Below are 25058 nucleotides of genomic sequence, written 5' to 3'. Positions count from 1 at the left end.
ATATTGATATAAAACCGGGAATTATTAGGAAATTTATTCTTGAACTAGACGATAGGAAAGCTAGTGGTCCTGATGAGCTACATGCCAGAGTACTTAGGGAGGGTGTAGACAGTATTTCTGAAGCACTTAAGTTAATCTTTGAAAGATCACTTAGGTTTGCTGAGATACCTCAGGACTGGAAGTTAGCTAATGTTACCAATATTTAAAAAGGTAGGAAGGATGATGCGAATAATTATAGACCGATCAGTTTAACTAGTATAGTATGTAAGATACTAGAGAAAATCATTAAGGGTAGTATTTGGGAGCATTTAAATGAGAATAGATTAATTAGAGATACCCAACATGGCTTTAGATCAGGGAGGTCCTGTCTTACAAATTTGCTCGATATCTTAGAATATATTACCAAGGAGTTAGATGATGGAAATAGCATAGATGTTATATATCTAGATTTTAGCAAGGCGTTTGATAAGGTACCGCATAGGAGGCTAGTGTACAAATTGAGACTACATGGGATAGGGGTAGGTTAGTTGATTGGATTAGTGAATGGCTTTCTGATAGGAAACAGAGAGTAGTATTAAATGGGGCAATGTCTGAGTGGAAGGAAGTGGTTAGTGGGGTACCCCAAGGATCAGTGCTAGGACCTCTTCTTTTCTTGGTGTACATTAACGATTTAGATATAGGAATTAGTAGCAAAGTATCAAAGTTTGCAGATGATACTAAGATAGCATGTGCAGTACAGGGTGAAAAGGACAATTACAGAATACAACGAGACCTGGACAGGCTGATAGCATGGGCAGACAGGTGGCAGATGGAGTTTAATTCTGAAAAGTGTCAAGTTATGCATTTAGGTAAAGACAACACAAACTTTAGCTATGAGATGGAGGGATGTTGGCTAGAGGCAGTAGAGGAAGGAAAGGATTTAGGAGTAGTGATAGACAGGACTATGAAATTTTCAAAGCAATGTTTAGAAGCAAGAAATAGGGCAAATAGGATCCTGGGTTTTATAAATAGAAATGTTAGTTATAAAAGTAAGGAAGGGATGCGTAGCTCCCCATTTAGAGTATTGCATACAGGCCTGGTCACCCCATTATAGGCAGGATATCAACATGTTAGAAGCAGTTCAGAGAAGAGCAACTAGGATGATACCAGCATTAAAGCGCCTGGAGTATAGAGATAGATTAAAGGAATTAAACATGTTTTCATTTGAGAGGAGATGTATAAGAGGGGATATGATAGAGTTATTTAAAATGTTCTCAGATACAAACTACATAGATGTGAGATCTTTCTTTACCTTAGAGGAGGGAAGTAGGACTAGAAATCATGGCAGGAAGATTAGAAAGCAAGGCTGCAGGTTAGATATAAGAAAATATTTCTTTAGTCATAGGGTGGTAGACTTCTGGAATGCATTGCCAGAGAGGGTTGTAAATAGCACTAGTTTGACAATGTTTAAAAACAGATTAGATAAGCACTTAAATTTATTAGATTTATAATTATGTATAGCGCTGCATGATAGTTTTTAAAAGAAATTTACTATAGTTAAACAAGACATGATCCCCATGTATGGGGATCACAGATTGTAGAGGAATTTGCTGCAGGACTTAGCCCTGTTAATAAGCCAAATATTTAGAATTAGTTTATAATGTATTGTGTACTTGTAAGTGTATCTTTAAGTATTGATGACGAGGGCGCTGTGTGACTGATACAGGATAACCTAGATAGGCCCTGGTGGCCTTTTGTTATCCTATTATTTATGTTATGTTATGTTATGTTACGGCGGGTCTTTCAAACCTGGATTACCTGGATAAAATTTCGTTACAGCAAGTTTGGTGTTCGTTATACGAGCATATGGTAGTAAAAGGAAACGTTCGTTGTAGCGAAATTTCGATGTGTGAACGCTCATTAAGTGGGGGTTGCCTGTACTTTGTTTTCTGTTAGCCTATTCAGCAACTAATAATTATTGTTATGAATTATTATTATATCATGGATGGGTGCAGCGACACGCGTGATACCATCATTAAACATTCAACATCTGTAGAGAGTAGTTCACCCAGTCATGGAACATATAAATTGTATATATATATATATACAGTTAAGTCCTCAATTTATGATAGAAATACGTTCCTTAAAACCTTATCGTAAAGTGAAATTAGTGTAAACCGAACCTGTTATTACTTGTATTAGATAGGAATACAGACAACCCCCATTTAATGAAGGTTCACACAACGAAATTTCGCTACAACAAAGGTTTCATTTTACAGGTATCCCTTGGTTAACGATAGGGTTACGTTTCCCAAAAACAGATCGCTAACCGAAACGATCGCTAACTGAGGGATTTGAAATTATCAACTACATACATGTATTTCGCGATGTTGAATTCTGGTTTCAGGTCCTCCCACAGGCTCAGTGCCTTAGTAGTAACGAGTTGGGTAGAAAGAGGCATGCGGCGGTGTGTGTGGTCTTCAATCCATAGCCTCAGCAAACGTTCCAATTTTTCCATAATCGGTTCCCTGTTACGAGTTGTTGTGTGTTTGTGCAGGTTTGTGACTTGGTTGGCCTGCTGCTTCACTTGTACTTTTTTCTGGAGAACTGTTGATACAGTTGATTGAGATAAACCAAGGGCACGAGCAATAGAGTTTACCCCTTCACCACCCTCATGACGAGTCACAATGTTCAACTTAATATCAAGGCCAATGCTCTTTCTCGATTTTTAGCCTTATCTCCCGGTGGAGAACAATCGTTGGGTCGCTTGGAAGCCATCACTAAGTTCACTTGATCACAAATAAGCACAAAAAGAAGTTTAGAGCGAGCGTGATAGAGTTGTTGTTGCACAATCAAAACAGCGGGAAAGACTGTGGTGTGTTTACTGCACGGGCCGCGGGTGGATGGAGGCGCTGCGATCGCGATTGCGATCGCGATTGCGATTGGTCAATCCGATCGTTAACCGAATTTTGGCGATCGTTAACCAAAAAATAGGGATTAATTTGGAGGGATCGTATGAGCGAAATATCGTTAAGTAGTCGATCGTTAACCGAGGGACACCTGTACTTCCATCTGCTCGTTTAACGAACACCAAACTCGCTTTAACGAAGTTTTATCTAGGTCAAATTTTCCAAGTTTGAAAGCCCCGCCGTATCATGTAAGCCGACAAGCTTTTGAATACACCACGTGCCGCAAATACTAAGGCCTGCCTCAGGAGAAATCCTGGGACACCTGTAAAATCAAGATCAAGATCAAGATCAAGCCTCTCGTGGACAACACATACACCACTCACTCCCATAACAGCGTTAGCAGCAGCTCGTCTTCACTCGCTCAACTTACCACCAAAATGCCCTGCAATGTGGCCTAGCGTTCCTAAGAAGACCAGGAAGTCTCTTACTCTCGAAGTGAAGCTGAATATTATTCATAAACATGAGAGGCGAGAAAACTATAGCATTGCTGGCCACCATCTTGACTCCATATACTGTTTCTACTATTTTCAAGTCAGCAGACTCTATTAAGAAGGCTGGTGAGACTGTATCTTCCTTGCAAGCTAAAAGTTAAAGATATGAATTCCAAGTGGAGAGTAGTAGAAAGCAGAGTGCCACAGGGGTCAGTATTGGCACCAATACTTTTCCTCATTTATATTAATGACATGCCAGAAGGAGTGAACAGCTATATGAATCTGTTTGCAGATGATACGAAACTGTGCAGAGTTATAAAGCAAAAGGACGATTGTGAAATACTGCAAGAAGACCTAAATAAGATCTGGGAATGGAGTAAAAAGTGGGAAATGGAATTCAATGTGAACAAAAGCCATGTCATGGAAATGGGAAAGAGTGAAAGACGACCCGTGGGAATCTATAAGATGGGAGATGGAGTAGAACTAGAGAAAGTAAAAAAGGAAAAGGACTTAGGAGTGACGATGGAAGAAAACACTCAATCGGTAAGCCATATTGATAGAATTTTTAGAGAAACATATAATTTGCTAAGGAATATTGGAGTGGCATTTCACTACATGGACAAAGAAATGATGAAGAAATTGATAAGTACTATAATAAGACCCAGATTGGAATATGCAGGAGTAGTGTGGACCCCTCATAAAAAGAAACACATAAGAAAGTGCGAGAGACTACAAAAAAATGGCTACAAGAATGGTTCCAGAATTTGAAGAGATGACATATGAGGAGAGACTAAAGGCTATGGATCTGCCAACCCTGGAACAAAGAAGAGAGAGAGGAGATCTGATACAAGTTTATAAATTGATCAACGTAATGGACCAAGTGGATAATGAAAAACTGATCCTGAGAGAAGAATATGACATTCGAAGCACAAGATCACTTAGTAAAAACCTGAGAAAAGGAAGATGTCTGAAAGATGTTAAAAAATATAGTTTCCCACAAAGATGTATTGAGACGTGGAACAGTTTAAATGAAGAAGTAGTGTCTACAATGAGTGTGCATTCTTTTGAAGTAAGATTGGATAAGTGTAGATATGGAGACGGGGCCACACGAGCATAAAGCCCAGGCCCTGTTAAACTACAACTAGGTAAATACAACTAGGTAAATACACACACACAGTCTTTAAAGGTTGAACAACTTGTTATTAATGGGAAGGATGGGCTTGGTTCTTGGAGCACAGCATCTCTAGCCTTTGGGCGATGATGAAAACCGTAACACAGAGATCATCCTCCACACGTTGTCAGTCATGATTGGTACATGTTATTATTTCATGTATGTTAGTGTGGAAAATGTAACTTCACATAGGTACTTCAATCTAAAAGGTATCAGTGCATTTATTGTGGCCTTGGATAATCCTGGATTTTCTTCTGCCACAGATATCCAAAACCTATACAGTGTTTTCAACTCAAACCTCATCCATAAGGTTTGATCACTCAAAAATTCAGGCAGTGCATTCTCCAGATCTGATATAAGTGACTCCAGGTAGGAGTGAACGATTGTTGTATCCAGTCATGTTGTTGTAGAGTTGTCTTTTCCTTGAAGTACTTTTTGAAGTGGTGAAAGAGGCTTCAAAGGTGAGTGGCAATGGCTCCTCTCATGTTATTCAAACATGAGTGCAATTCATTATCTTCAAGGATTTCTTCCAGTAAGGAAAACATTTCAACATTTTCCCCATCAGATCTCACAACCCATTGTTTCAACTTCTTTCTGAATGCATTTACTTTGTCAGACATTGTCAAAATATTTGTGTTTGGGCCTTGCATTGACAAGTTCAGCTCATTTAGTTTTTCATATATGAGGCGCCCCATGCCATATTGTCGTAACCCCGGAAAATTGAGATTTTGAGTTAACAGTTGCTCGGTGTAGGGGAAGGGTGTAAAAGTCATATGCTAAGGTCGGCCAAGCCAAACTTGACCATTTGGGCACCTAAAACAAGGTGCAAAGTCGTGCAAAAACATGACAGGGAAAGTCGAGACTAACATGTTGCATCCCGAGCGGTGTTGTCGTATCTCCATGCTCACAGCTGCTGGCAGCCAGCCAATCAGCGCGTGACGTCACACCCATGCCGTGCCTCAGCCAATGAGAGGCATGTTTTCCTTCTCTCTCTCTCTCTCTCTCTCACTCCATCTCACGTGCGTTGCCCTTTAACTCCGCATGGCAAGACCTATGCTACTTTTCCTGAAGTTATGGCTTCTACCAGCGCCCTTTCAACTTCCCCAGCCTTGGATTGTATTTTAGGTAAAGACAATGCATAAATACATACTTTTACCTTTAGTCAACCCTTTCGAACAATAATGAAAAATGGAACATACTTGGAAGGATAATGAAAGTTGCGTTAATAATAAATTATTTATTTTTCGCTCGAAAAAAATTCATATAAAATTGAGTTTTGCAGCTATCATCATGAAATCTTCACACACTCTTAATTTTAACATGTATTCTTAGAAACCATTTTACGTAAAAAAAGAAATTACTGCTATGGAAATAGGCTAAAAAAATCAATGGACATGAACCCGAAATTTTCGGATTTACTATTGAAAACTACCATAACTAAACAGAACTACCCGAGATCTTTCATTTGATGTATAATACTTATATATTCTGACCGATTTCATGTGCGTTTTCAGTGTTTAACTTTGATCGCATTTTACTCGAAAGTAGGGTTGACGGGATTACGACAAATAAGCTTGGTGCGCCTCATATGTTTGCAAGATATGCAAGTTTTGCTAACCATACAGAGTCATACAAATGAATACTGTGTTTGAATCCATATTCAAGGAGAAAGGCAAATTTCATCTCTCATCTGATACAGGCGTGTGAGAACTTTGCCTCAGGAGAGCCACCTGACCTCTGTGTGGTGCACTTTATATCTCTGCTCGTAATCATGCCAAGTCTGTTCTTCAACTTGCCAAACACTCTTTCATAAATCGGAAATGTCAAAATCTTTCAAACTCAAACTCTCCTCGTGACTTCTGGCATCTAGCCAAAAACTTCTCAAATAACTTCACTTCTTCATCTTTCCTCCTTTATTTCATCCTGATGGCACCACTGCCATCTCTTCTGTCTCTAAAGCTGAACTCTTTTCTCAAACCTTTGCTCACAACTCCACCTTGGACGATTCTGGGCTTGTCCCTCCTCTCCTCCTCCCTCTGACTATTTCATGTCTACAATCAAAATTCCTCGTAATGATGTTTTCCATGCCCTTGCTGGCCTAAACCTTTATGGACCTGATGGGGTCCCTCCTATTGTTCTCAAAAACTGTGCTTCTGTGCTTGCACCTTGCCTGGTCAAACTCTTCCAACTTTGTCTATCGACTTCTACCTTTCCTTCCTGCTGGAAGTTTGCCTACATTCAACCTGTTCCTAAATAGGGTGACCGTTCTAACCCCTCAAACTACCGTCCTATAGCTTTAATCTCTTGCTTGTCTAAAGTTTTTGAATCTATCCTGAATAGGAAGATTCTCAAACATCTGTCACTTCACAATCTTCTGTCTGATCGCCAGTATGGCTTCCGTCAAGGTCGCTCTACTGGTGATCTTCTGGCTTTCCTTACTGAGTCTTGGTCATCCTCTTTTTAGAGATTTCGGTGAAACTTTTGCTGTTGCGTTAGACATATCAAAAGCTTTTGATAGAGTCTGGCATAAAGCTTTGATTTCAAAACTGCCCTCTTATGGCTTCTATCCTTCTCTCTGCAACTTTATCTCATGTTTCCTTTCCGACCGCTCTATTGCTGCTGTGGTAGACGGCTACTGTTCTTCTCCTAAACCTATTAATAGTGGTGTTCCTCAGGGTTCTGTCCTGTCACCCACTCTCTTTCTATTATTCATTAATGACCTTCTTAACCAAACTTCTTGCCCTATCCACTCCTACGCTGATGATACCACCCTACATCTTTCCACGTTCTTTCAGAGACGTCCAACCCTTCAGGAAATTAACAGATCACGCGGGGGACGCCACGGAACGCCTGACTTCCGATCTTTCTAAAATTTCCTATTGGGGCAGAGAAAATCTAGTAGTTTTCAATGCCTCAAAAACTCAATTCCTCCATCTATCAACTCGACACAACCTTCCAGACAACTATCCCCTCTTCTTCAATGACACTCAACTGTCTCCCTCTTCCACAATGAATATCCTCGGTCTGTCCTTTGCTCATAATTTTAACTGGAAACTTCACATCTCATCTCTTGCTAAAACAGTTTCTATGAAATTAGGTGTTCTGAGGCATCTCCACCAGTTTTTCTCGCCCCTCCAACTGCTTACTCTGTATAAGGGCCTTATCTGTCCTTGTATGGAGTTTTCTTCACATGTTTGGGGGGGGGTTCCAGTCACACAGCTTTGCTTGATAGGGTGGAATCTACAGCTCTTCGTCTCATCAACTCCCCTCCTCTCATTAACTGTCTTCAGTCTCTTTCTCACCGCTGAAATGTTGCATCCCTTTCTATCTTTTATCGCTATTTTCATGGTAACTGTTCTACTGATCTTGCTTACTGCATGCCTCCCCTCCTCTTGCAGCCATGCTGCACAAGGCTTTCTTCTTCCTCTCATCCCTATTCTGTCCAACTCTCTAATGCAAGAGTTAACCAGTATGCTCAATCATTCATCCCTTTCACTGGTAAACTCTGGAACTCCCTCCCTGCATCTGTATTTCCAAATTCCTACAACTTGTCTTCTTTTAAGAGGGAGGTATCGAGGCATTTGCTCCCCTAATTCTGGCTGACGGTTTTGGCACTTTTTGTACTCTTTGGAGAGCCAGCGCTCAAGTGGGCTTTTTTTCTAACTTTTTTTTTTTTTGCCCTTGGCTGGCCCTCTTCCCTACGTAAAAAAAAAAAAAATTAAAAAATAAATAAAGCCTCATATTCCAGACCCATGTCTTTACAAAGTGTGTCAAACAATCTGGCATTCAGTGCCCATGACTTTATGAAACTGACTATTTCAAGAGCACTGTTGAGCTTTGGAACAAGAACCTTATTAGCAAGAACTTCACAATGAATAATATAATTAGGGAAATTCATATTAAGAGCCACCTGCAAGATTTTTCCTTTTACCCAGCATTGCCTCAACCCCATCTGTGCATAAACTGACACACTGGTCCCACAGCAATCCTATCTCACATAGCTTGGTGTCTAACTCTTTTGAAAATAGCATTCCCTGTGTAGAGCAAAACAGCATGTCTTCATGAAGTTTTCCATCAAAATTATATTTTATGAATTCAGGTAAATGAGCAGAATTTGAACGTCAATGGACTCATTAAGCTGCAGAGCATACCTCATATTCTTCACTCTTTCAGTCAGTTGACACTAAATGTCATCTGCAATATCATGAATACACTGCCTTACAGTGTTGTTCGACAGAGGGATGGTGTCAAGGTCACGTACCATTTTTTCTCCATGTATAGGTCAACACATTGCCACTGCAGCAGGCTTTATGAGGTCTTCACCAAATGTGTGTGCCTCACACATTTGCAACCACATATGATGCCATTTGTGCTTTGGCAGAGTTGTATTTTCTGTGTTCTTGTAGCTCGCTTCCTTTTTGTTGGAAAAGTCTATACACTCAACCCTCGATTTGCCGGACTAAAAGGGGGGAAGGCTTGTCCGGGAATGGCAAATGTCCGGCAATGGAAAATGTCCGGGGGTCTACCCCCTTGCCGGACTTTACCCTATACAGGTTGAACCCCGCTTTAATGGCACGCGATTTACCGGAATCCCGTGTTTAACGGCAAAAATTTCCGGTGGGAACATAGTGTTGTCTTTAACGGCATTTCGGCACCTGCACCAGCTGTACCAGGAAGTTGGAAAATAAATCAGACGTTTTTTGTTCAGAAAAACAAAACTGAGGAAGAAGAAAGAGACTTTGCACCAGATGTGGAAGACAAGAGAAAGAAAAATAAAAGAAAGGCAGGATCAGGAAGAATAGAAGTAACAGGAGGTGCCGAGGCAAAGGCAAAACCTCCGACGACCATCATCATCATCATCATCATCATCTCACCACGTGGGGCCGTAACACATGCCAATGCCGCCGACACACATCTGTACTGTGCACAGGTTTAGCTGTACGCTTGGTTACTTTCTTTGGTGGGTTTTTGGGTGGCATCGTTGTGAAGAAGAGGTGTATCCACGACAAGCACGTAAGCACAACACTCGTGTGACGCGGCAGACTTGTTTACAGTCCAGTACTAGACGTGTATGTCCGCCCGCGCTGCCATCTATAGTGCCCGATTTGCGAACTTTGTCTGGCGCGGTAGTTTGAAATCGACTTGTCCCGGACTTTTTTTTTTTTTTTTTTTTTTTTTTTTTTTCCCACAGACTCTTGTCCGGCAAATCCGAAATCCGGCAAATGGAGGTCCGGCAAATCGAGGGTTGAGTGTAGTCTTTTGAGCATGATCTGGATACTGTATTTGGTTTGCAAGTGTCTTGATTTTTGTTGGTTTCAGGTTTTTATGTGGAGGAACCTCAAAACACAGAACACACTAAAGATGATGAATATCATTAACTGTACAGCAAATAAATCCATACTGTATGAATTCTTCCTGATATTTTTGGTGCTTGGATGGTTGCACACACTGGTATGTTTTTGTGTTATGACTGTCATGGCCCTTATTCCCACTTGACATGCTTGGATTCTCAGAATTAACATCATTGGATGCTTCAGTGATGTCTGTTTATGTCTTGCTTATAGCTCTACAAATTACCCACCATTTCATGGTGCAGGTTTAAGGGTAACAATGTCACCAGAGTTGAGTTACATGAGCCTTGCAAACAGATACTTGATGATTGTCTCAAAATACATGCCTTTACTGGGTGCATATGCCACGTTTAACTACGTGAATAACTGTAAAATAAAACGTTCTGAAATAAGGACATATATTACAAAGTAGTACCTAATATCAATATTTCAAGATTATTACTGTGTCATACTTTATACAGCAAAGAAAGCATGCATGCATAAGGAAGCATGTATATATTATATGGTTTTATGATGTGTAATTGAGCATCGGACACATTGACCATTACTGATAAGTTCTAGACATGTTAGGATGGGTCGTGGGAGGAAGAGGAGAAGGGAGGACGAGGAATTGCTTGAGCTCGGTTGTGACTCCTCAGAATTATTTTACCATCCCCCTGGGGATTGCGATTCCCACTTTGAGAATTTCTGGTCCAGAGAACCATTTCTTCAGCATGGTTTTCTATACATAAAGTATGAGTCATGTATTTAATTGGTACTGTAATTGAGCTTGTTGATTAATGACTTCTCTTAGAGTTACAAACTAAAAAATTCCTATTTCTACTTCAGGTTTGTATTCTATGAGGTGCGGCCAGCCAGCTGTGGGGATGTGGAAGCTCTTGACAAATTTGCAGTACGAGGTATTTCTAGGTGGAGGAAGGTGACACAGCTGTTGCGTCTCCATTCTAATGACACAACAGCAACAACCCAAGAGAAAGATGAGTTGCAGGTAAACCAGATCAGTTATTCATTCATGAAGTGTAAGATAACATTGCAGATTGTATGCTAAATGTCCAAAATGCCAGAATTGGAAAGCTCCAAGCAAAAAGAAATGGAACTAGTGACTTTAATCCTTCTATAATTTCTGAATGAAGTAAGGCAACTGTGTGTTGTTTAATGCCTCAAAATCTCAATTCTGGTTTCATCTATCTAATTAATATAACTTGTTTTTATTTTTTTTGTTCATAAATATCCCTCATCCATGTATTGAATATACACTATCCTCTACTAAAAACTTTAACTGAAAATTACATTTTTGATATCTTGTTAAAACAATTTCTATGAAATTAGGTGTTGTATGTCATCACAATTTTAGTTTTTATCCTATTCAGAGATGCTTACTATTGTACGGAGTTAAGATGATTTTATTCCATACATAAGGAAATTTACTTATGGTATCTAGTTAATAATCTGTATTTATTTATTTGCTCTCTGTAGGAAATGAAAGAAACAAATGAGTCTACTGAGGACATCAGTCCCAACACTAGTAATAGTGAGGAGAATGACAACCTCCAGGGTGGCTGTGATGACGTGAGGAGTGGCCGTCTTGATAAGCAGGAGGATGCGTGTAAAGATCTGCCAGAACCATTGGAACTAAGCAACAGTGTAACTGACACCAGGGACAACAACATAAAAGAGGAAGCAGACTTTGATGCCTTGGAGAAGGAGCTTAAGATTGTACCAGATGGAAAGAAACAACAGGAAGGAAAGAAGGGATCTGTCAGCCTTAATCTTAAGAAGTCTCCATCATCCTCTGGAGCACCTCTCACTCCCTCCAGACCATGCTCATGTAAGTTGACACACTTTTCTTGAACAAGATGGCTGCCATAAGTGAACTCAAACTTAGAATCTATAGCCTGTGCCTCCTTTTCCCTTTAGACTACTTTGTCCAAATAAAATCTTGTTCATTGTTTCCTCTCAAGAAAATCATATCTCTGGTTTATCATGAAAACTGTTACATACAATTGAGGTTAAAGATACTGAAAGTTCTGCCATATTGACACCATTAACCCCTTTAGTGTTATGACACATTTTGATATTAACCCTTAAAGTACGGTGATCGTATATGTGCGATTGTAGCGTCGCGTGCGGAGAGGCAGGGATCGTACATGTAAGCATGATTTTTCTGCGCTAAACATTTGAATCTCTCCCCCTTACTATTGGTCCTAGGCCAAGTGGAGGTATCTGGCATCTTTTCTCGCTTGCCTGCTTGAGCCTTGAGACATAAGTTCCTTCACAATAGGTCATCTTTTCCCATATTGAGGCGACATCTGGCAACCCCCGTGACCCGGAGGGAGGAAACAGTACTTCAAGTGTTATGTCAGTGTTACTCGGTAATGAGATTGAGGAGTGATGAAAATGAAGACAGTGATTTTTTTATTGAGACAGAAGAAAGTAAAGACTCCAGTAGTGATTCTGATAGTGATCTGGGAGACAGAGACCAACCCTCACAGCGACATTCATAAACCTCCTCACGTAATCTATTCCCCTTGAGCAATGTGCTGGTGTATGTCACTCCTGGATGCCTTTACAAGACTGTGCTTGTCGGCTAAGTCATGTGAATCCCATTGCTAATAAGAGTTGCCAGATTTCAGTTATTATAGAAATCCACAATACTTGTAATATGTGGTTTCTTTTTCTTTTCTTGTTTTACACATCATTTCATATATCTTAATTCACATTTTCTTGACATGAAAGTGCAAAAGTTCCTACTTTTTCATCAAATTCAAATGCCCAAAAGAGAGAGAGAGAGAGAGAGAGAGAGAGAGAGAGAGAGAGCGGTGTTATCTGACCTTGGGGGTATTTCTTAGCGGCGGGTTCTGCCATGAATTATTTTATATGCAATAACTTTGCTCTCAGAGGTCATAACATATTAAAAACTACATTGTTGCACTCAGAATAACACAAAGAAATATGTTTTTATAATGAAAAAATATTTTTTGCATTTTTGACAGGTGTGATTTTTCCCCGTTGTAACAGACGGAAAGTAAATCAATCCCCCGTACTTTAAGGGTTAATTCTGGCTACTATTTGACTATCATATAGTTCAGAAATTTATGTGGGAAATAAAGTAGTAAAGATTCTGGTGATTAATCTTCTGACCTCCATAGACCCTTCCTAACATAAATGAAATTGGCTAATCACATCCAAAACTCATGGTGAAAGTGAGCACCAATACTGAAGGGTTTAATTTGTAGTGATTCACTAGGAAATAAATCTTGTGTAGATTTGCTGTTAAAGAATTATTTCAAAGAATGAATAATGGTGGTAGTCACATTTTATGTACAAGAATAGTAAATAAGATTTTTATTAACCCTGGTATTAAAGATAATTAAATCTTATTGTTTCTCCTGAGCAATTTTGATTTTGATTATTCATATCTAGTAGTGTTACTCTTTTGATATGATATATTCTTAACCCTTCTATCATTTACTTTCAGTGTTGACACCAACTGCTCCTCCACCAACAGCGAAGATTGTAGAGTTGGCCTCCAAAGTGATAGAGTTTGTTTGTTCTGAGGAAACAATAAACATTGAGGCTGTGAGAAAGGCTTTCTTCAGTCAGGTGAGCCTGAAACAAATGTGCATTATGTTGGTATAGAATTTTATTTATTTTTCTTTCATCACACAGCTGGTAGAAAAAAAAAATGAACTGGTGAAGTGTGTTGAATATTCTTTGATAGCAGGTAAGTAGAACAAAGACACAGGATAAAGTTCTTGGAAGAAATTGAAGCGTAGAGGGTATTATTAATCAACAAAGTACACAAAACCATACAGTTCTGTGATTTGTTATAAAGTTGCCTTGCTCATCATGCAAATGTAAACCTCAAACTTGTCTTTAACTCATCAAGTGTGCAATAAGGTTCAGGTGGTTATATTTGTGCATGATTATCAACATGAAACAAAAGTTCTTAGAAATAGTTTTTACTATTTACTATGAAAAATTGCATAGAAAAGCTTTTGGAAAATCAAATAATAGTTCATTGTCTACATTAGGTAGTTCATTCATGGTGATGTAGTATGTTTTGCCTTCTATTATTCTCTCTAACTTTATCTCAGATTTCCTTTATGATAATTTTATTGCTGTTGTGGTAGAGTGAATCTTCTTTTCATTAGGGTTTTCATTAGGGTGTACATTAGGGTTCTATTCTGTCACCTCTCATTCTACAATTGCCACAATAAAAGTACATATCACTGAATTTTGATTAGGAAAACTATAGAATACAAAATAGGGCTGTTTTATTTAGAATTTTATCTTATAATTAGTATTTGGACTATTCCCCTTGGACATCAGAACATTCTGGATCCTCCTGGGCATGAGAAGCAGCAAGGCTGGAGGAGTAGGAGGCATTGAAGTAGATCCATACCTTTTTCAGCTTCTCTGCAAGGTTCATGATGATGCTGGGGCGTGAATTCTCCAGCTTGATCTTCATCACATGCCTGGCGTTTTCAATGGGTTTAGGTCTGGAGAGTTGCCTGGCTAGTCTGGAACATGTATATTGTTTTTCACCATGAACTCCTTGACAGTCTTGGACTCGTGTGCTGGTGCTAAGTCGTGCATAGAATATTCCGCTTTGTGAATGCTCCAAAATGCCAGTATGGGCTCCTCCAAGACCTTAATATAATTAGTTGCCTTCATCATCACATTTTTAGGAAGAAAGTAGAGTCCAACAGAGCTCTTATGACCAATGAATGCCCTCCACATCATAACACTGTCTGGGTGTTTGACCATTATGACTTGTTTAGTGAGGGTCATAATGGGACACGTTACTGGGCCTCCTTACGATCTTGGAGCTGCCCCTGACCAGCTGGAACATGCTTTCATCACTAAATATTACTTTCTGTCAATCTGCTGATGTCCTTTCCTTGTATTTCTGGCAGAAATCCAGATGTTGCTTCTTCATAGTCTCCATCAAAAGCGGCTACTTGGCAGCATGGCGTGCTGGCAGTTTTAACTCCTTCTGAAGGCGGTGTTGTATAGTTCGCACTGAAACGTTCTGCAGAAGGTTGAGGTGTTTCTCTTTCAGGCTGATGGCTGTAATCGAAGGGTCTTCCTTCATCTCTCTTGCCAGGACCTTCCCTGTACACAGAGACGTCTTCCTCGGTTCCCTAGAGTCTGGTTTTCTGGCTGGTAATGTGCCAGGTGGGAGGTTCTCTGCTGTGGTTTTTAGCTTGTAAATGGTCCTCCTTGTTACTTTTAATTGTGCCGCTATGCGTATGACAAACCAGCCTTCACCTAGGAGGGTGAGGGCCCAGGTTTTATCTGGAAGAGACATCTGTGAATAACCCATGATAATGAATGTGGGGTGTCCAGTAGCATGTTGAAGATGGTGCAGAAGTAGAAAATAGGGGCGCTCAGGAACAGCTTAACAGAAACCCTCCCTCTCTGTAGAAACACTGGAGGTGGACTTAGGCCTGGTGTGGTAGGGAACAATGAAAAGAGGTTGGCTCTAGCTGACCAACATCATCACTAGCTCCACCTACTCTGTTGGTGGTGGGAAGGCACACAAACACTACACAGATATTCACGTGTGTACTTTATTATTGCAGTGAAAATGTATAATTTTTTTAACAGCCACTGTATTATTCATCACTGCTGATGATTCAACTCTGCACTTTCCCATGTCTTTTCATAGATGTCAAACCAATCAGGAATTAAGGAGGTCATGCACAAAAACCAGAGGATAGCTGATTTCTAATCTTTCTAAAATTTCTGATTAGGGGAGAGCAAACTTAATATTATTCAATGCCTCAAAACTCAGTTTCTCCATCTGTCAACTTGACACAACTTTCTTGATAACTATTTCCTATTCTTCAATGACTCCCAGTTGGTCCCTCTTCTGACCATACCCTGAACATTCGTGATATCTCCTTTGCTAATGATAATCTAAACTAGAAACTTTACATCTCTTTTTTTTAGCTAGAATAGCTTTTATGAAGTTAGGCATTCTGCCAGTTTCTCTCAACCACCAGCTGCCAACAGCATACAAGGGTCTTGTCCATCCATATATAGAGTGAGCTTCATGTTCAGTGGACCCTCGGATCTCAAACTCCTCTTACCTCATATAATTCAAACTTATACCAAGAAAAAGTCAATAAATTATAGCCCTAGAGATCAACCAAAAAACAGACCTTGACTGTTCGATGCTGGCTGACTAAGATCAAGGAGCTTCATTCGCACTTCTCTTTTATGGATGGGTGTGGTCACTGTGGCTAAGTCGACCATGAGTATCATGATTAAAATCAAAGATATTATCAAAGGAATCGATGTTGCCAAAGGACCATTTCAGTGTCAAAGCAGAGACTCCATCACTGGAGTGAAAACTAGTTGGGACGAAATGATCTGTTGTGCCCTGTGTCTATGTAACTATGGGTGTATTCCATGGGATGTTACTCCCCATTTCTTCTCCCCCCTCACTTAGGACAGTCAGTCAGCTGAAGTGTACAAAAATTGTTGCCCACAGGAGACTGGCTACTCTTTCAATTGCAGAAGAGCTTCTTGGCAACCTTGTACTAGATGTTGTAGGTAGTGGTGTAGTTAGTGTTTTTCCCCATGGGGTGGACCACGGCTTCAATGAATTTGTTGCCCTTCCCAGAAGTAATACAGGCAACCCCCACTTAATGAACGGGTTACGTTCTTAAAAAAACGTTCGTTGTGTGAATTTTCGTTAAGCAAAGCAAGAGTGCATGATAGTACAGTAAATGATTTAATGATAGTAAAAATTATGAAGTTAAACATTTAAGCAGTTTAATTTAAGGCTAAGTCATTATAATGTACACTAATGTATGTATGTAAGTAACTTTATAATGTTGATGATCTTAAATTTATGAAGGGAAGGAGAGTGGAGCGGGAAAGACGGTAGCTGGCAACCTGTGGAATGTAAACACGCGCACCACTCACTTCCCCTGTTCAAAACAATAACAGCGTCAGCAGCAGCTCGCTCAACTTACCACCATAATGCCCTACAATGTCGCCTAGCATTGCTAAGAAGACCAGGAAGTTTCTTATGCTCGAAGTGAAGCTGGATATTATTCACAGACATGAGAGAGGTGAGAAAACTAATAGCATTGCTTGCCACCATCTTGACTCCATCTACTATCTCTATTATTTTCAAGTCAGCAGACTCTATTAAGAAGGCTGGTGAGACCGTATCTTCCTTGCAAGCTAAAAGAACCGCCTGAACTCGTGACTCTACAATGGATAAAATGGAAAGCCTTGTAGAAATGTGGTACATAAGTTTTGTATGTGATACAATGATGTGCCCTTTGTAATGTAAACAAAGGGTGCATCATTGTATTACATACAAAACTTATGTACTACATTTTCACAAGGCTTTCCATTTTATCCATTGTAGAGTCATGAATTCAAGTGGTTCTTTTAGCTTGCAAGGAAGATACAGTCTCACCAGCCTTCTCAATAGAGTCTGCTGACTTGAAAATAGTAGAGACAGTAGATGGAGTCAAGATGGTTGCGAGCATTGCTATTAGTTTTCTCGCCTCTCTTGTGTCTATGAATAATATCCAGCTTCACTTCGAGAGTAAGAGACTTTCTGGTCTTCTTAGCAACGCTAACCGACATTGCAGTGCGTTTTGGTGGTAAGTTGAGTGAGGGAAGATGAGCTGCTGCTGACTCTGTTGTTGTTTTGAACAGGGGGATTGAGTGGTGCGCGTGTTGTTTTTTAAAGTATGTTCTTTCTTTGATTCCTGTATTGGCTGGGAAATTTCATTGTATGATTACACGAAAATCTTTCACACAATCCCACTCATGAGAAGGAACAGAGCATCTCTGAACTATCACTCAGTTCCACGAAGTAAAGGTGATCCTCATGGCATGATCATGTATGAATGCAAATGTATGATTGTAGCGCGTAACAAAGAAGTAGAAACACAAATACTGTGATGAAAGCAACACACAAGCTAAAGAGGGTCACAAGAAGAAGTAGCAGCAGCTGCTGCTGATCATAAATACCTCCTCATCTCCTGCCTTGTTTTCCATTTTCCATGTATTACAAAACAATCCTTTCTTGGTGACAAAGTTGTAAAAAGCTAATAGAAATGTTGTTTTGTGAACATAAATATATGTATGAGACCTCACTCCTCAGTCTGGAGCTAACCTGCACTTTGAGTGGATCGGGCCTTATACTATGGCATCCAAGCATCCTTCAGCCTTCTCACAGGAAAGTGATTCCAGGAAATCAAGGAAGACTGTGACCATTGAAAAGAAGTTGGAAGTGTTAGATTGCTATGCTAAGAGAGAAAAGACCTCAGTGATTGTCCACAAGACGGGACTGAGGGAGAGCACATTGCGTACCATCAGAGATAGTAAAATGAGGATGTGTGTTTTTATTTTTTCCGTGACTTAGTGATGTATTAATAGTTTTTAAGGTCTGAGTAACAAAATCCCCACAATGCGCATACTTTCCCAGTAGCCAGGAATTTAATCTTCCTATTACCATTAGTATTTTCAATGGGAAAATTATGTTTCAATAATATGATGTCTCCAGGAATGTAGCCCTCGCATTAATTGAGAGTTGACTGTACCTTTATGGCCAACTGATAAACAACAGTGAGATGGTACATAAAGTGATAGGAAATTACGTATGCTGTGCACATCATCCTGAATATGTATTTCAGATGGAAAGAGCAGAAATGAGACTAAGAGGTACTGAGATGTTTCTAGGGTTGGTGCAGAAGAATAGTTTCCTTCCATCAGTGAGGCTCACACTCATGAATGGATGGCTTGGCTTATTACCATTTGCCCCCAAGAACAGGTAAGTGAAATATCATATTAAATTTTGTCACATCAGTTTTGTATAGCAATGTGCCTTGTAACATACAAGTTTTTTTAGCATGATAACTTAATTTAACAAATGTCAGGAACTTTTAACAGAATCATTACATTTGAATAATAAACATTAAATCCTGCATACATATCTTGCCAGTGGAAATTATTTTTCTGCCATCGTCAGGCCATTAAGTCACTCACACATCACACAAGTATTACCTTCCATAGTGATATTAGTTCAATGTAGCAGTTCATGGTGTCATGGATCTCCATTCATTCCACTCACTTGTGTAGGTGGAGTAGTTACCCCCTATATTTGATAGGCACATTCTATAGAAGGACAAATGATGTCTTTGTTTAGAATTAAGATCTGTGAGGAAGAAAAACTTGATTGAATTGGAAATAGTGTGTATGTTGAGATCCCACAAGTTATCTTCTCTTGGATTTTTTTTCTTCTTTTAATTTTAATCCTACTTTTTGTCCTGTATAAAAAAAAAATTGTCTTCTTTCATGATGCCCTCTTTCACACATTCACAGTTAGAGCATGGTTTATGGACCATACCTCTTATCAATGACATATGTATGTGTATGTATATAGATAAAACTCTGTCCCTATTGTGAATCATTGGCCCAGTAATGAGCACTGGCTTAATCCATTTATTTATTTATTTAGTTTTTTTTTTTTTTTTTTTTTTTTTTTGATCAGGTTCAGAATTTTAAAAGTGTTGTATTTCAACATGCTACACTTTGATACACCATGGTGCATTCAAGGTATTATTGCATTATATGTTAGAAGATATATACTAACCATTACACAATAGCAATGGAGGGATTTTCTCTGATGCAATATCATGACAAAACCATAATTTTTGTATGGGGAACCATAGGATGAAAAGGCAGCATAGTAATGATGGTATAAGGAGTGAAGGTGCCAACACTACTTTGGGATATGACTGAAATGCTTAAGTGGTGTTTCCATTTTTTGTAATGGCCATAATGACAGGCTAGCTCTTCCAGGAGCTGATCATATTGCCCTCCAAAAAAGAGTGTATGAGAAACAATACTTTAATTAAGCATTCCTTTCTCCTCAGTTTATATAACTGGCACTAGTGAGTTTGGTTTGCAGCAATTAAAATTGTATCTTCACAAGTTTAGTATTGTCCATACAGGAGTGCATAGCCAGGTGAGCATTTATGTTTGTACATCAATGAGTGTGAACTGATTGTCTCTGTTTACTTCCATGTTGTAACAACTTCCATCAAGCACCATAAATAACTCTATGGTACAACCATGCATTTCTGTACAGCTACTGTAAAGTGTTGTACAACTGTCATGCATAGTTATAACTCAGTCATAATTAATTGAGAGACGACACCATATCAGAAGCGAAGTGAGAACTGAGACAGAAATATCCAGAAAAAAGTTTATGACCGTATGATACCTCATCATTATTTATAGAGCCAGATGGATAATTTTTTAGTTGAGATGCAAGCAAACCTTAAAGGGAGGAACCCATCTATGGGGGTGTCCAGTTTAGCAGGAGTATGAGATGTTCAATGGCTTTGAAATTTTAGTATGTTGTTTATTGATGCCTCCACAGGAGATTCTGTGAATTTCATGGAATTTGGGTGGTGTTGGGAGACTCAAGCAAAACTTATTTTTCAGGCAATCACTTTTACGAAAATACCATAGAAACTTTTTCCATATCTACATTTTATATATATATATATATATATATATATATATATATATATATATATATATATATATATATATATATATATATATATATTTATTTATTTATTTATTTATTTATTTATTTTTTTTTTTTTTTTTTTTTTTTTAAACAGCAAATTTTTCTTCTATAATTTTCTATTCTATGTATTCCATTTTCTTTTAACATTTTCAGAAATTTTCTAAAAAAAAATGCTTTTTAGTTGTAGTTTTTAATGAGACCTTGAAATAGTTGGTCAGATATTTTGCTGATTTTCTGAAAAATTTTGAAGTGCAAAAAACCACTTTTTGAGATAATAGCTTCTAAGGATTTTATTAATTTCATCCTTACCTTGCCATTTGTATTTATTTGATTGGCATGAAATTTTCACATATGATTGTTTATATCTTGTTGACTTCTGGAGAATGATAAGGCATCAGTTCCCCTTTTATAAGAAAATTATTAATTAATCAAAACTGAGGGTATCAGAAGATACTAACAATCTATAATCTCCATCTTGCTACATAAGCCTTCTCGATGTTTATAAGTTTCTTTCTTGTTGCCCTGTGCTTGTAGGTAATTTTTAAGAATGTTTGTTTGGTTTTTGTGCAGAAGAGGAGAGAAAGTTACCAATAAAAATTTCTGATTTTTTTTTTCTTTTTACTTCCAGCTTTGTGCTTCCAGACTGTCTTGAAAACATCCATCTAGTTCCTGTGTATCAGCGGGCTGTGCTGAAAGCAGCCTGGGCTAGGCTGTGGGAGTGGGCTGTTGGAGAACTACGAGAACATGTTTTGAAGGCTGAGCAGTTTTGTGTGGCAAGCCACTCCACTGGGCGTACAGCAAAGACCAAAGACAATCCTTCTTACAAAGACTCAAACCTCAGTTGTCGTGATCACAACACCCTTGCTTCTATGCCACTTTCAAGGTAAGTTACATTATTTATTTATTTTTTTATTATTATTTTATTTATTCTTTTTAACAATGCTGTATGTTATTGAAGGACTACAATAGATTGAGATGACTAGTAAGGAGATGCAACCCCATGTGAAAATGAGAAATTACAACAGAGGAAGATGATAGATATAAGATAATTAATTCCTGCAGCATAAAAACCATTGAAGTAACATTGCAGCACTCTACACTGCTGGTCAGAGCGGAAGGCGCGGTACCTGTGACATCCTGTGAAGGAGATTAATGACACAGAAAATATGTTTCAATGAGGGTATTCACCTAAACTAGTAATTGATAGGGTGTCCTCGTGCCTTCTTGATCTTTTTGAGTCTCTTTTGAAGTGAATCACCCAAGTGGTGGAGATACTGAGCATCAATATTGTCCCATATGTCCTGAATAGTGGCTTGGAGGCATGGGAGGGAGGAGGTATCTCTCTCCTTTAGCTTTAGTTTTATGTACGCCCAGAGATTTTTCTATTGGGTTAAGGTCTGGCGAATTTGCAGGCCAAAGTTTTAAAAGGCTGACATTGCAGAAATCAAACCAGTCAACAATTAACTTTGCTGTATGGCACGGAGCACCATCTTGCATGAAGGTATCAGCATTGCACTTTTCCATACACTGATCTAACTCATCTAGAATTAGATCAAAGTAGTTATTTTGGTTCATACGAACATTCTTAGGCAAAAACACTAATTTTCCAAGACCATAGTAAGAAAAACAACCCCGCACCATCAAAGAATCTGGGGTTTAATGTGGGTGTTGTGTAGCGTGGATCGTAACGGGTTACTACCGGGTCTACGGTACACACGGTTTCTCTGATTGTCTGTAACCTGAAAGCTTACCTCATCTGACCAAAGTACTCTATGCCACTTACCTAAGTCCCAATCTTCGTTCTGAGACACAAAATGCAAACCTACTGTTATGGTGACCATTGTGTGAAGAAAGGTTTTGAAACTGTGCGACAACTCCAGTATCACATGTCGCCTTTCACATATCTCTGCACACTTCTTTCAATCACCCAGCCAGTAAAGAGGGTTCCTGGCCTTAAGTTCCTTGCTATGTATGCAAGGGTTGGCCTCAAGCTGTCTTTGAATAACGTCCAGAGTTCTCTGGGTCTCACTGTGCTTATGCCCTCGAGGGTTATAAGGTGGTGGCGAAGTGTCTTTTCCTCCCTCACGATAAATTTTGGTCCAACGTTGAACAATTCTGAGAGCTATGCCAGTGTTTGTGGCAATTTCTTGATTTGACTTATTCTCCCTCACTGAGGCACAAATGACTGAGATTTGGGCCTCACCAATTAGTTTCCAAGGTCCCCAAGGTCCCATAATAGGTAGTAACAAGGCACAATGGTAAGCTCACACATCCACAAAAAGGGGCCATGAGGGGGATGAAAGAAAATTCAAATTCAAGCACACGAGCCACAGGCGAACGTTCACAAGGGAAACATATCATCTACTTTGACTACTAGAGCTGCAGAGTTGTCAGATAGCGACATACAGCGAATCCCGCCGTATGTTTTTTTTTTTTTTTTTTTTTTTGTGTGTGTGTGTGTGTGTGTGTGTGTGTGTGTGTGTGTGTGTGTGTGTGTGTGTGTATTGTTATGTGAGCTTTAGGAGTTAAGAAGGGATGAATGAAATTTGGTCTGAGTGAAAGTCGTGGTCCCTCTCGCGCCTTCCACTCTGACCAGCAGTGTACTTGTTTGAGCATCAACAGCATTAATTTAATGCAATCACTCCCCGACATGTTGGCATATTATGACCCTGGACTATAAATGGCTTGTTTTACAAGACACTATAGGTTGACTGAGAACTACTTGCACTCTTTCCTAACCTTGTAACATTGCTGAGTCCTTCAACAAATGCTACCAACACATTGATTTTGTGTTTTGGGTGAAGCTTTGGCAGCCTAGTGTAGTCAAATTTTAGTTTTTTTTTTTTTTTTTTTTTTTTTTTTTTTTCTTTTTCTTTTCAGAATCCATTTAATTTATTTATAGGGCATTTATGATGTATATAAATTCAGTGGATAATATATACATTCATGATAAAAGGACTATGGCCTATATATTTCCATTATCACAAAGCTAGCAGCTAAGAAATAAGTGGGCAGAAGTTTATGTTAGTAAAATTGTACTTAGATATGGGATCAGAACTCACTATTTGTTCAACCTTTAAATTATTTATTTATTTTTTTTTTTTCCCTCCATATATTTTTATGTGTATTGCTTATCATTATTTATTTATTTTATTATCTTTATTTATTTTTTTTTTTTTTCTTCATTAGATTTCTTCTTGGTGTGGTGTGTTTGTCTACCCGGACTCATAGTGGGGCTGATCTCAGTCTTCTGGTTTCTGGTGGACTGCTGGCCCTTGTGCAAACTCTCCTCAGACTCATTGGTAAGCCATAGATTAGGTCATATTATTTTCGTTGGAGTTTAGAAATATATTATGGTTCAGATTTGTTTATTTTACTAGATGCTCAGAACCAATTTTTTTTTAAATATAGAGAATTTAGTTTTAGGCATCACTTTTGGAGATTAACGTTTTATTTTATTTTCGGTAGAAACTTGCACAAAAAAAGTAGGATGTAAAACTTCTAATCACAAGCTCTATAGAGTAATATGCATTCTTTTTGTGGAAATAGTAATGATAATGGTTTTAGTCAAATGTTTATCTTCAGGTCCATCAGAGCCTTCAAGTGCTAGGAATGATGACAAAGAAGAACTTGTGGCCATATTTGAGGAAGCAGCAAAGAAGCCTCGCATACCTCCTCCCCCTCTGTCAGGTCCAGAGTTGGCAGCTCTCATGAAGGTTTGTAAAGTGTTCAAAGTTTATCATGTTTGATAGTGAAATAATTTTTTTTTTATTTATTTTTTTTTTTTTATACCATGTGGGCTTTTCACGGGAATTTATGGGCTAAAGGGGATACTTTTTGGGGTACCTCTTATCTCAAAGCCCACCCGCTAGGAAACCATTGCCCTGAGTGAGGAAGCCCAACCTACACTCGGACCGTGGACAGGATTCGAACCCGTGCGCTTGGAGACCCCTCGGACCCCAAAGCACGCATGGTTCCACTGTACCATGACATACAAGCAATTTATTTAGATTTTTTATGTCTTACCTCAAAACAAGCACTTGTAGCACTTATATCATGAAAGTCAAGTACAGTGGAACTTTGCTTACAGAATGTCTCCCTTTTCTAACAAACCAGTTTTCAAACAAAATTTTAAGCTTATAATTTCTTTGGTTGCCATAATATAATTCAGTTCTTGAACCAAGTTTCAAACGCTGGTATTCCTTAGACCTTAAATTACCATCTTCCGAGCTGAAATAAAATTTTTGCCTTCACATATTAGAACACATGTACAAAATAGACCATTAAACAATAAATAAAGCTAATAAGATATGATATATAAAAGCTGTAACTCCCGTTTTTCCACCCGTTTCCCTCACCCACTTTCATCCTTGTCGCCACCACATATATATATATATATATATATATATATATATATATATATATATATATATATATATATATATATATATATATATATATATATATATATATATATATATATATATATATATATATATATATATATATATATATATATATATATATATATATATATATATATATATATATATATATATATATATATATATATATATA

General features: G+C 38.5%; 1 protein-coding gene across 4 annotated transcripts in view; it reads left to right on the top strand.

Moving 5' to 3' along the window:
• The window catches only part of LOC123516504 (E3 ubiquitin-protein ligase HERC2-like), a 456561-nt gene that overhangs the window by 214749 nt on the left and 216754 nt on the right, over positions 1-25058 (top strand). For all 4 annotated transcript variants that reach the window (XM_045275907.1, XM_045275905.1, XM_045275904.1 and 1 more), the window contains 7 exons: positions 10730-10889; positions 11378-11729; positions 13380-13504; positions 18574-18710; positions 21109-21363; positions 23670-23782; positions 24066-24196. In XM_045275907.1, coding sequence (XP_045131842.1) covers positions 10730-10889; positions 11378-11729; positions 13380-13504; positions 18574-18710; positions 21109-21363; positions 23670-23782; positions 24066-24196 — 1273 coding nt within the window. The remainder of the gene's footprint in view (positions 1-10729; positions 10890-11377; positions 11730-13379; positions 13505-18573; positions 18711-21108; positions 21364-23669; positions 23783-24065; positions 24197-25058) is intronic.

Source organism: Portunus trituberculatus, chromosome 41 (genome assembly GCF_017591435.1).
Source record: "Portunus trituberculatus isolate SZX2019 chromosome 41, ASM1759143v1, whole genome shotgun sequence".
In the NCBI taxonomy this organism is placed as follows: Eukaryota; Metazoa; Arthropoda; class Malacostraca; order Decapoda; family Portunidae; genus Portunus; species Portunus trituberculatus.
This window is presented reverse-complemented; position numbering and strand designations above follow the sequence as displayed.